The sequence below is a fragment of the Malus domestica genome, chromosome 13, assembly GCF_042453785.1.
Source record: "Malus domestica chromosome 13, GDT2T_hap1".
NCBI classification, from domain to species: Eukaryota; Viridiplantae; Streptophyta; class Magnoliopsida; order Rosales; family Rosaceae; genus Malus; species Malus domestica.
The window spans coordinates 4,124,307-4,137,416 of record NC_091673.1 but is presented as its reverse complement, the minus strand read 5'-3'; the positions used below and the strand labels follow the sequence as shown (position 1 = coordinate 4,137,416).

Sequence of the window (13,110 nt, the reverse complement as noted above, 5' to 3'; positions counted from 1 at the left end):
AACAAGTATTGAATAATTTAATTAGAAACTATCATGTAATTTGTTCCTTAATTAGGAAATTATTTGGTCAAGTGTGTTCCTTAATTAGGAATTAATGAGCTCGTTTGAAAGTGCTTTTAAAATGATGTTTTTAGTGAAAATATTTTTGAAACCAATCATTAGTAAAAATACAAATAAATTTTTGGAAAGTACTTAAAACACTAATTATAAGAAGCACTTCAAACGTTTTTGGAACCCAAAAATATTTTCTCTAAAACTATTTTCAGTAATTTTAAAAGCACTTCAAAATGAGTCTAAAGTTAATTCATAATGATGAATTCATGCATCCAAAAGTGATTCGAACTTCGAAACAATGCAATCTATTTTAACCATAAGAGCAAGTAAATTAATTTAAGGGAACTTTAACGAAAAGTTCCCGGTATTATTCACTTTAATGAAAAACCACATTTTTACATTAAAAAGTCAATTCTGGTACTATTCACTTTATCATTTATTTTGTCCTTATTGTTAAAACTCAAAGGTTTCAAGCCATTTTCATTAGTTTTCCTAATTCAAGGCAATATGATTTCGTGACCAAAAATAGTAGTTTAGTTTGGCTTTAAGTTTATGCAAATCTATAGACTATAATGTTCTTGTTCGCCACCCCAACTGTTGAACCAATGCAAATACCTCACCATCTCCACTCTCTCTACTTGTTTTCCGAACAAGCATTGTCCTCCTCATCCTCATAGTCCGGCGGAGTAACTCCGCCCATCATGTAATTATCTGAACCAAACAGGGACCATAATGTAAATCTAATGCTACATCATTTTCGCATACATGGACTCTCACTCGGTTTCAAATATCTCATCCCAATTAGATTAGTTTAAAGTATGATACTGCTTTGTGCGTGAGTTTATTTGGTTTTACTCATTAAACCAATTAGTCCATACACCTAGAGAGATTGCTTCAATGAAATCAACTTGAAGAAGAATTTCTCAAAAATAAAAATAAAAAAGCTTTAAATCTTATAATTATAGTCAGCATATGGTGATACTGTAGAAATGTATGCTTATTTCTAAAAAAAAAAGAAAAAATACTGGCATATAATACCTTTCTCGGCTTTTTGGCTTATGTCAAGTGTAGTATTTGTTCAAATTAATATTGGATACATGTGCTAATGTTTAAAAATGATATCGGAGAATATTTAGGTTAAACTAAACAATACGCCATGTATTATCGAACTTATAAGGGTCAGTTGAATTTGACCTCATACTTGTATAAGAGTACCATAAGAGCATAGTGTCAGTAACTTTTTATTGTATAATTTTTTAAATTTGAGGTGGGCTGAAGCCCAACACGTTTTCGTTTCACCTTTCATTTTCCCAACCCAAAAAAAAAAAAACAAATATCACGCAGTAAAAAGAAAGTTCCCATCGTTAAAAGTCAACCCAGTCTTCCCCAGACCGTTTCCCCTTGTTTGTCTTCGTGAGGAGATGTTTCAAGCATCGGATATTAAAGCGTTACTTCACGTATCATGTCATAATATAAGTGAAAATAACGATATATTTTTTGTGTAACTTTACTTATTTTATTACACTTATATGTGGAAAAATTTCTCGTTTACATGATTGATTTAGAATTACGATAACATCACCTTGATGAAATATTATTTCTTTCGTCAATGGAATTATTTGAATACATAAAAAATTAGCTGATTTGTCAATTCCTTTTTTACCATACATGTTTTGTTATTGTATTTGGATCCAATTGTATTAAAAATGTATAAGTAATTGTCAACTTATGTGATTTGGACTAAATCGGACAATTTATTAGTAATAATAATTAATTAAAAATCAAGCTCGTCATCTATATAAACAAAAAATTTAAAATAATCTCGTTGCAATTTCAAATAAAGTAAGGCCCATGTCATTTTATTTACTACTACTTATCATTGGAATGTTATTTTCTGCTTTTTTATTTATTTTTTATTTTACTATTCTGAAGACCATTGGATTTCATGCTAGTTTTGTATCGTGCATGCAAAACACATTACAGTCTTGGGGTCCAAATAAAGACCTATAACCTTAAACAGACACATAACCAGGGGTGGATGGAAGTAGAGACCAAGGTGGTCCCAGAACCATCCAAGTATATATATGTGAAGGTCTTGCGAGACCCTCCGAATATTTGGTACAAGTCATTTTTGTACCTACTAAATATTTGATGGAATGCATTTTAAGCACATCTCGACATGTTGTTTTGATACAGGTCCTTTCTTTTTCCTCCCAAAAAAAAACATAGAGCCATAATATACATTGTATAAAAAAGTCCAAAAATAAAATGTCAAATTTCATTAAATATTAAACCTATAAAAATAAGTATGAAAAAAAGAGAAAGTGAAGCGTTTATATATGATTAAATCATTGGAACAGTTAGGACCAAAAGAAGAAAATAATGGAGTACGATGCAAACAACATGTCCTCACCCTCGCTGGTAGGTACAGATCCGAATAGGAAGGAAAATTATTAATGAATAATTAATTTATTTATATAAAACGTGCTGTTGCATTTTCACCAATATTAATTTATTAAAAGAAATATCAAATATTTATTACACCAAATAAAAACCATCAAATATTTATGGGAGAAAATTAATTGGAGGGTATTTTTAATGTTAGACGTGAAGGACATTTGGTGTTAATTTCTGAGAGAGTGACAGAGACGAGGAGGAGGAGGAGGAATTGTTGTAAAATAATTAGGTCCACTCCTTTCGGTGTCGGTTTGGTCATACGAGTAGGATTCCCAAACACACTGTGTTTTAAGTTTGTTTGTTGGAATTTTGGGGTAATTACTACGCCAACAACTAGTCCTCCATTTATGGGTTTCAATTGAATTAGGCGGGTAATCATTTTCCAGGCCGAACAATACCATCGCAGGCTGCGCGTTAAGTACATTAATACAGCCCAATTGTTAATATCATTTTTCGGCAACGCAGTATTCTCGAACTCGAGTGCAAGAAGATGAACACACTCAAGGACGGATATACGTTTGGGACTAAGGTGGTTAAAGATCACTCGGAGTTTCGGAAATATACATATGAATATTTTTCGAGGACCTTCTGATGGTTAGTTAGTACGGGTCTTTTTTGTTCCCATCAAGTGTGTGTTGAGAATTCTCGACAAATTCTTTTGATCTCGCTCATCAAATTTGTTTCGGTTGTTGACATTAACGCAATATAGTTTGGCTGACGACAACAAGCCCACCAAGTATTCTAAGAAATGCTTCAGTGAATAAACTGAAGAAAAAAAAGTTTGCATTTCGTGTTCTCTTTTTATCTAGAAATTTTTACATTTAACATTGGAACCTTCCAAGGTCCAAATTCTAAATCGGCTCCTGAACACACTATCCATCCAATTGGCTCATCAGTTCCCGTTTTTGTGGTCTAGTTCACGTTGGAAGACTCGTTATTATTATTTTCAGCACAATTTGACATGTACATGCGAATGGGATTTGGATTCCATCGGAATCCTAAAAATCCTCACATCTGAACTATTCATTGTGTATTGTGTAGTAAAAAATTATTTGACTTTTTTTTATTTAAATCTAAACACAAATAGTACCTGACAAAAACTGACCGTACAATATACAATGAACGGCTAGGATAGGATCCCCACAAAGTGAATCCAGAGAGAGGATCCTCTTCCATGCAAATGAAATATATTAAACCGTGATTGGTTGGAAGAATGACAATAGAATAGTACTAGTGAAATCAACTTAACTAGGATCGAAGCGATGGACGTGTCATATTTTGCCGCCCTTGTTCATGGTTAGGCCAATTGGCATATTCAATGGGTTAGATTTTGGCTACGCAATCCTTATCATGGAGGGGGAGAACTATAAGTTATTCCTGGTCAACACGAAGATTATGCAGAACATAATTGACCTATGTTTAAACTTAGGTATGACTGGTTGATTAGGATAACTTATAAGTGGAACTAAGATAGAGTTGAGTGCAGGACCAAAATAAAATACAATTAATTTTATGCTTTTGTGAGAAGTGCCCTAGAAAGATCGGAGATTCTACACAAGTTTTTCTATTGAAGGACCTAAAACCAAGTCTAATGGTTTACTTTTGGCTTATAATTTAAGACAACTCTAACATAGAGTTAGGTGGGATAAAGATACAAGTGTTTTTATACTTTTGTGAGAAGTGTCCAACGAATTACGTGATCAAAAACTCTTGACAAGTCTTTCTCAATCTAAGGACCTAAGGTACTAGTTGACTGTCAATTGGGGTCAAGTGTTGGAGCGCAAACAGTTTTGATAGCTTGAACATTGGATTATGATCGCTTCCTCGACGCGACAAGAACATGAATCAAAACAACCCTTGTGTGCATTTGATGAATCCTTCTGGTGTAATTTATATGCAGAATTTCGCAGAACGTAAGGAGCATCAGTTCATCACCTCCTTGTTCAAGTAGAAGAAGCCAAGAAGTTCTTGAACCATAGAGCAGACTCCTTAGGGTATCTCTTGAGATTGTCTTTGTAATCAACCAAATATAATCCGAATCTGAGTTTGATTGCCTTCAGCGCCAGTTTGATTACCAAATGAGTTGCTTGACTCCCAAGAGAAAGGAATCGAACACTCATTCCTGAGTTTGCTTGCCTCTATATACCATCTTATGTTGCAGCTGATGTGAACAACCACATCATTTAAATTAATCAGAATTTAATTTAAATTAAAAACCATTTAATAAACCAATAATTAAAAAAACCGGAATTAAATGGTGATTGTGACATACGAGAGTCTTCTCCTTCTTTCCCTTTGCCTGCTTCACCCGTTTCTTGTTCCACGCTAGTTCTTTCACGGCATTTTGTTTTTAGCCTCCTCGCCATGGATGGAAGCAGATGAAGTAATGGAACACGCATTAGCGTAGTCTGTCATGGTACGGAAGATCTCAGGCAGGCGAGTTTTGAGACTCCCAAGTGACTTATCCCTTACCTGGATACAGTGTCTCTGGTGAGCTTCTCATTCCCCCTTCCTCCTGATGAAATATCAGAGTGCGCAACAAACAAGATTACAAAATAATAAGAACATTATTAAACAAATTGAATGCCAAAATGGCTACATAATCCCAAGAGACTACATCGTGACTGACTTGTTAAAACTAACTAATACAAGCATTATTATATATAGTGAAAACTAAAGCAAACCCTAATCCTTAAAGGATATAGAAAACTAAAGCACAATCCTAATCCTTAAAGGATATAGAAAACTCTAATAAACCCTAAATCCTAACCCTTAAAGGATATAGAAAATTCTAACATCCTTGTCCCAAAAGAAAACCATAAACTAATAACTAATTTTCCAATAGTATCCCAAAAGAAAACCATAAACTAATAACTAATTTTCCAACAGTATGATGGTCTTTATCACAGCCGCAAAGGACGATATTGCACATTTTGCGAGTTCATCAGAAAGCTTTTCAAGAGAATCGTGCCATGAATGGAGGAGAGCTTGGATTGGTGGACGCTGAACTCTTGGCGGGGATGAGATTTTCTGTTTTAAGCTGCTCTCGATAGGTATGAGATTTAGCTTCAACCAACTATTAAGAGCTTGGATGTATTGTTTTTGATGAATCATGAGCTTTTCAAAGTGAGGATGCCATTCTTGGAGAACATTCCAAAGCTGGACAGTGCGGTCATGGTGGTGCTTGGTTGTTTCCATCGGAGTATGGGCAATGTCTAGGGACTTTAGGTCTGTAACAATCTTCAACTGGCTGCCGTGATGTGTGCACATGTTCTCCCACATTTTTGCCATCCTATGATGCCGATGTGATGTGTGCACATGTTCTCCCACTTTAGGTCTGTAACAATCTTCAACTGGCTGCCGTGAAAGAACTGGCGTGGGAGAAGAAGCAGGATTGAACGGGGAATGATGGAGAAGCCTCCTCGTTTGCCACAATCACCATTTAATTCCAGCTTTTTTTTTTTTAATTATTGGTTTATTAAATGTTTTTTAATTTAAATTAAATTCTGATTAATTTAAATGATGTGATTGTCCACATCAGATACCACATAAGGAAATATGGTAAGAATAGCATTACTGGTGTAACAATATATTGATTGCAAAAATAAATCAAAAGCTAGTGATTTCAAATCATATTTTTCTTTTCATAGAATCATAAGCTATTTTTGTTCCAAACGTCTGCCCACAAACTATGATCTGAACACTGTTTATGATGGCTTGCTCGATCCCAAAGAAAAATGAACTGCAACAACCCTCGTGTACTCGATGAGTTGGGGTGCAAGTGCAGGACTTCAGATTCACAACGTCAGATGATCATTGCCTTGTTTGAGTAGAATTCAAGAATTTCGTGAACCATTGAACGGAGTCCTTTGGGTATCTCTTGAGCTTGTCCTTATAATCCACAAAATAGAGACCAAATCGAGAAGTGTATCCAGCCGCCCATTCCCAATTATCCAGCAGAGACCAAGCAAAATAGCCTTTCACATTGCAGCCGTCTTCTCTGCATTCAACGAAGACAGAATGATATCAGCTTTTACACCACAAAATATGGACAAGAAAAAGTAGATTCATAGCTAGCGGATTAATTAAAGATGGTTAATACTTGATCGAAGCTAGCAAATTCTTAAGATAGTCATGGTGGTATTTAATCCTTTTAGTATCCTTTAGAGCATCCTTGAGAGAAATGAATGGGCTATTCGGGTCATCCATGCCTGTGGAAATAATGAAACCAACAAGTTTAACTCATGAAATGTCCCGTGAACATGAAGAACTTTTGGACGTCGCATCCCTTCTATTTGGAACTCGAAACATTACCATTTTCAGTGATAATCACTAGAGGATTGCCGTACTTTTTCTTAATGTAGTTCATTAATTTTCTCATCCCCTCTGGCACTATGTATAACCATATAGAATTCGCCTGCAATTTCACACAAGCTTTCATGTCGGATCAAGTAAAAATTGCAGTAATTTATGAGAGTTTAACTACACTACATACCCTATCGCCAATAGGTTTTCCGTCTTTGAATGCTGAAAACATGGAAAAAGAAAAGATATCTTCAGCTAACAACGGAAATTTAAATGATAACAAGTTACGGAACTCTAATAAGTTGGTCTTTAATCTCTGAATTGGTGATTCCGACAACTTATGGAATAACTGGAACATAGAACTGTTAAGAGGAATATGCAGCGCGTTCAATGTGAGTACTTACGAAGAGTAATGGCACCAGAGTCTGCAAGGCTGTCATTGAGTAGATGTCCAATTATATCAGCGGTATCGTTGCTTCCATAGAAGGTAGTGTAGTGATTAATGCCCACAAAATCCAAGGACCCTTTAATTAGAGCAGACTCGGATTTGGAAAAGGTTGGCAGCCGACTTCCAACCCTACTTCTCATAGAGCTTGGATAATCCCCAAACATAAATGGATCAAGAAACCTGCCGTTCCAACATAGTGATTACACAAATTATAACGCAGTTCCTAGTCAAATATAACTAAGTAATAAAATCAAATTTGTGATTACCAGCCAAGCTGAAAATCTTGGGCTATTTTAGTTGCAATGACGTCTGCTGTCGAGTTTGTTGCTGATTCATACCAGATAACATCAAATGATGCCCCAACCGATCCACGCTGTTTTGACTGCGAAGACACCAAGTAGTATCATTAATCAACTTCTGTTGTTAATAGTTACGCGCATGAATATTTCTCCATTCCATCATTCTTACCTTGTACTTTCTCCGGTAAATATCAGCCGCGGTTCCATGAGACAGGATGACATTGTGAGCAACCATGTAAGGCTCAGTTGCCGAGTTTCCTGCCCTGCAGAAAAGGAAAAGGGGGATAGAGCACCTTCCCGGTGCCTCGAGCCCTACATCATATCCTTGTATAGAAAATGTATGTGGCTCGTTGAATGTGATCCAGTGCTTCACCCTGTCACCAAAATTTTGAAAGCATGCGTCCGCATATGTTGCAAAGTCCTTTCTGCAATAGACTAAGGCCATATGAATCACTCGAATCCAAAACTCATCGTTAATCAAACTTACGGAAATTATAGGCACAAAACTGTCAACGTTGAGATTACATGACTTGAGGGTTGAGCCACCCGCTGTATTTGTCTTCCAATGCTTGAGGGAGGTCCCAGTGATAGAGGGTCACATACGGTTCAATTCCTGCATATACAGAATCTCATAGTTCAGTCCATGATTCCATCCTGATAAATAAACGTTCGATGCCAAATTTCTCCGTTGCCATTAACAATTGTGACGGAGCTTAATGCAAAAGTCGGAAGTACATACAATATTCTGGAGAAAAATGAAAATGTATGGCACCTTTGGCTAGCAATGCATCGATGAGACGATTGTAGTAATCAACACCCGCCTGATTAATGTGTCCGGTTCCATCTGATATACGAAAAGCTCGCAGTTAAAATTTGATGAACTAATCTTGTATGTGAAGTAAATATGAACTCATAGAACTAATAGAACTTACTGGGGAAAATCCGAGTCCAGGATATCGAAAATCTGTAAGCATCCATTCCCATATCCTTCATACGTTGCACATCCTCCTGCTTGCAACTAACTTAACATTTGCTCGATTTAACAAAGAAAATGCAAAGGGTAGTTTTGAGTACCAGACTTGCCTTATAACGGTGATACTCATCTACAGCAACATCTGCATTACTGGAATCGGCTATTTTACCTGTAGCACAAGGCAAATTATCCGTATGCATTAAGTGTTATATATTTTTGAATTGCTTCCTAAAACATGGACGATTTGAGTGTCACATGAAATATATATACGAGTGTCTTCCTTCTTATTTAATGATCATGTGATGAGTGAGATACTGTGTAGTTGATAAATGTTCCAAAGTACTGGTAAAAAATAATTTAGAAGTAAAACAAAAGATTGACCATAAATTAACAAATTATTACCAAAAGTATGTGAAAAGGTGTCCCAGATAGAAGGCCCCCTTCCGTCCTCTTTAACTGCACCTTCGTACTGACAAAAATCAGAAGGTAAAACATGTAAATAACTTGTTTTTTTATAACCATATTCCTCAAATAATTGTGTATCATATCAAAAGTACAATTGATATTAATACAATTTTAAATAAATTACGAAATAAAACAATATCTGGTTGATGAAAGACAAATTCTGAATGTTTTCGTGGTCCCTATATAAATGAAAATTTATAAACATCAGAAGGCTGGTTTGCAAATGTCGTGAAGGAATTAACTTGGCTCGTTGAAGAAAGGTTCTGAAGAAGAAAAGTTCTTTCTCAATTTACTTTGTCACGGAATTACGAAATTGTAATCAGAATCATTAATATTATAAATTACTTATGCACAAATAAATGGACAAATTTGATAAAATCATTATAAAATATTTATTTATTTACTGTCATTGATTGATTGAATGACTTTAAATTTCATTTTTTTCCTTAAAAAAATCCATAAAAAATTATTTATAATATAAACAGTTTTGATTATAAGCACAACATTTTAAAAATGAGAAATTAGGTTCCATCCTTACTTTTGCTACTCCATTGATTAAAACCTTATTCTTTTTCAATTTTTGATCAAGGTCCTTGGTATTAATAACATCATTAATTATTTCAATAATAAAATATTTTTTATTTCTAAATATATTCATTTAATGTTAAAAATGTTATCATTAGTATATTTTTATCATATATTTTTATTTTTAGTTTGTACCCATTTTTAATTTGTACCAATTTTCTTTTTAGTTTTAATTTGTACCCATATATTAATTTCTTTTTGTGCCCATATTTTTAAAAGTTTTATTTGTATTTGTACCCATATTTTTTTATTTATTTGTACCCATTTTTATTTTTGCTAAATGTACCCATGCTAATTATATGTACCCATTCATGTAATTTTTTCAAATTTTTAATCTTAAAATGTACTCATTTTTAAATATACCAATTTGTTATATGTAAAATGTACCACTTTTATATATATAAAATCTATTCAATTTTTTTCTAATCCATTTTTAAACATATATGGGTACATTCTTTTTTCTTTGATTTGAGAATGTATCCATGTTAAGTTTAATCGAAAAAAATTACTAATATTATTAAGCCTAATATCTCTTTCTTTCTTTTTTTTTTTTATTTTGAAGAATGTACTCATATTTTGATACAATAATTTTTTGGTTAATTTTGATGAATGTACCCATATTTATATACACACACACACAATAGTATATTTATATTTTAATATTTTTAATCCCACAAATTATGGTTTTTTTATTTAAAATCTCATTAATATAAACAAATATAAATATAAAATTTTAATTTAAAAAATATAGTAACGTACATAGAAATAAATTATCACATTAATTTCAGGGATTTTGATCAAAAATTGAAAACCAATAAGGTTTTAGTCAAAGAATATTCATAATTAGGGACCGCATCCAAAGTTTCCCTTTTAAAAATCCAACACTAGCTAAACTAAGGAGGAACTCTTCTTCAATGTTAAGAGCCAGTCAAGCTACTCTCTACCTCGTAATAGGTAGTGGTCCTTTTTTGAGGCCAAAAATTGAAAAACTCCCGAAAATGAACTGGAATTCCGATAATGACCCTGTTTTCTCGATTGCATGACTTTGTGGACTCCGGCCCTCAACCGTCATTTTGATGTGAGCTGAAGTACTTTTTGCCTTTTAAGTAGGGGTGGTATTGGTACAATTACTATACCAAAACCTATGTACCAATCACCATACCAAACTTTTGGTATGACAAAATCTATTATCATTACCATACCAAATTTTCGGTATACCGAATTTTGGCATGTCAAATAGTTTGGTTGATATGGTACCACTTTGTTTTGGGCCATCATTTTGGGCCAAAATTTGATTTTTTTTTTTTCCAATCCAATTCAAGGCACAAATGTGTTTTGGCCACTCCCTTTGGGTTTTTTTTTTAACTTTTTTATTTAATTATGAGAATTTTATAGAGATTTATTTGAGAAACAAGAAGTAAATAGATGGAAGAATTGCTGAAATAACTCAATATCTCTAAAAAATAGTACAAAGATTCTTAAATTTCATTTCTACATTCTTTAAAATTGTACAAAAATTAACTTGATAGACAAAGTCAAAGAGAAAGACATCCCAATTTGATGAAGGAGAAGATGAGATGGACTCCGGAGAGAGAGAGAGTTGCTGGAACTGGAGCAACATAAATGAAGTCGGTGGCTAGATGAGTGAAAAGACGAAGAGTTGTAGCGCAAGAAAGCTTAGGTTTTTTTATTGAGAATTTGGGAGAGTAGATGTTAGAGGGTAAGATGATTGGATAAATGATTAGGAAAAAAATATAAGTGCATATATAATGATAATAATACCTAATTATATATAAACAAATAATATAATATTAATAGTAATGGTACGGTACTGTACGATATACCACTTGTAATGGTTTACCATTAGTGTACCAAAAATATATGGTACGGCACAAATATTGTACCATTACCAATGGTACAAATTTTCTAGTATAACTTTGGTATGGTAATTTGGCAAAAAAATTCATCCTACTTTTAAGTGGATTTATTTAGCAATAAAATTGAAAAACCGGAAAAGCCCCTATGCTCCAGCAATTACATCACCATGACATTCTATCTTCACGTGATTACTGTGAATCTGCAGATACATTGACTTGCAAAAACTACAACTACAATTTTGTTTCAAACATGCATTATTTGCAACGATGAGTCAAACTCGGAATCTTAAGTGCTCGGGCGCTCAAATGCAAGTGGGCGTGAATACTTTTAATCAAGTGAGCTATCTGCATTCGCAGTGTCGCACCTAGCTTCCAGTTACTAGTTAAGTTTTAAGAGGAACGGAGCGAGAAAAACATCAAAACTCAGAGTATATGATGCAAATGCAAATCCCAGAAATTAATCACTGACTGCTGGAACCCAAACACTAAAAAACAGAAAATTATAATCACGAGAATAATGAGTAATTAGTGATCTTTAACCACCAGGTTAATCAAAAGGGTAAAAGAGTCAGTTGAAAAAACGAACCTGGAAAGCAGAAGACGCAGTTCCGAAAACAAAACCTTTGGGAAAGCTACCCCTGTTGATATCTGAATCCGACAAACATGTTGGAAACCCAACAGCCAATAGAAATGCTGTGACGACTAAAGCTAGGCCTCCTCTTTCCGACCCCATCACTTCTCAACGGCGGCGGAGATATTAAGAAAGAGATTAGCTTCTAATCCCTGCTTAATTAGAGAGAGATTAACGAAAACTACGGGGGAGGAATTTGTAGAAATGCGTGAGGGAATAAGGGAAGAGTATTTATAGTGGTGAGTATATTTGCAGTGAGAGACAGATAACGTAAAAAATGGGTGGTTGAGTTCGATAAGGCATTAAAAAACGTAGTGCAGTGGGTGGTGGTCTGGTCACCACCAAAAGTGGCGGCGCGCTACCGGCGGGAGGGAGAGAGAGAGAGGGAGAGAGAGAGAGAGAGAGAGAGGTGCATATATATAATATATATGTGTATGTATATTCATATCATAAATGTATTTGTGTATCCAGTCCATGAGGATTATTTCAAATTGCAAATTGATTCATTTTACATTGCCTTTGCTTTTATCAGTCATCCTGGACTGTAGTGGATTGTTTTACAGCCCTTTGTTTTTGGAATATAGTGTGTTTTATGGTCACGCTTGGCATTCCTGGAAATGTACGAAATGTTTTGACAATGATTGAAAGCTTTTTTTTTTTTAATAAATGATATTATCTATAGATTAGGGAATTTGGAAAAATAACCAAATTTCGGACCCTAAATAGAATTCTAACCACCATTTTAAATTTTTAATAATTATAACCACAAGTTGATATGAAAATACTAATACACCCTTAAAATAAAGTTTCCTAAAAAACAAAACAAAAAACAAAAGGCTCGGCTGTCTTTTACCACCATCTTTGTCCTTTCTACAGTATAGACGATAATCCAAAACCATAGAAACCCAACCCATCACATCCCAACCCAAGCATAGCCAGCCATGGCGTGCAGCACGATCCCTCTTTCTTCCTCTTTTATACTCTCACACACAACCTTCATTTTGTTCCAAACTCCC

The 13,110-nt window shown here is 34.3% G+C and overlaps 2 protein-coding genes across 2 annotated transcripts; both read right to left on the bottom strand.

Moving 5' to 3' along the window:
- Nucleotides 1-688: 688 nt before the first annotated feature.
- Nucleotides 689-5,793, bottom strand: LOC139190453 (protein ALTERED PHOSPHATE STARVATION RESPONSE 1-like). The gene is made up of 3 exons (XM_070810758.1): nt 5,419-5,793; nt 4,984-5,026; nt 689-765 (listed from the first exon to the last, which is right to left on the bottom strand). The coding sequence occupies exons 1-3, from the start codon at nt 5,791-5,793 to the stop codon at nt 689-691; spliced, it is 495 nt and encodes a 164-aa protein (XP_070666859.1).
- Nucleotides 5,794-6,084: 291 nt separating this feature from the next.
- Nucleotides 6,085-12,582, bottom strand: LOC103451774 (beta-glucosidase 40-like). The gene is made up of 13 exons (XM_008391201.4): nt 12,050-12,582; nt 8,939-9,005; nt 8,647-8,705; nt 8,496-8,571; nt 8,336-8,407; nt 8,089-8,176; nt 7,733-7,988; nt 7,531-7,646; nt 7,221-7,444; nt 7,007-7,038; nt 6,826-6,928; nt 6,614-6,722; nt 6,085-6,511 (listed from the first exon to the last, which is right to left on the bottom strand). Exons 1-13 carry the CDS (start codon nt 12,194-12,196, stop codon nt 6,325-6,327), a joined length of 1,536 nt encoding a protein of 511 aa, XP_008389423.2. The 5' UTR covers nt 12,197-12,582; the 3' UTR covers nt 6,085-6,324.
- Nucleotides 12,583-13,110: the final 528 nt, after the last annotated feature.

Excerpts from the sequence above, each read along its gene's own strand:
- LOC139190453 (XM_070810758.1), bottom strand. The coding sequence starts at position 5,793 with ATGTGGGAGAACATGTGCACACATCACGGCAGCCAGTTGAAGATTGTT. Across the intron at positions 5,027-5,418 it reads CAATATCGTCCTTTGCGGCT|GAGGAAGGGGGAATGAGAAG; the intron begins GTGATAAAGACC and ends ATATTTCATCAG. Across the intron at positions 766-4,983 it reads ACCAGAGACACTGTATCCAG|ATAATTACATGATGGGCGGA; the intron begins GTAAGGGATAAG and ends TGTTTGGTTCAG.
- LOC103451774 (XM_008391201.4), bottom strand. The coding sequence starts at position 12,196 with ATGGGGTCGGAAAGAGGAGGCCTAGCTTTAGTCGTCACAGCATTTCTA. Across the intron at positions 6,723-6,825 it reads AGTGATTATCACTGAAAATG|GCATGGATGACCCGAATAGC; the intron begins GTAATGTTTCGA and ends TTATTTCCACAG. Across the intron at positions 6,512-6,613 it reads AATTTGCTAGCTTCGATCAA|AGAAGACGGCTGCAATGTGA; the intron begins GTATTAACCATC and ends CGTTGAATGCAG.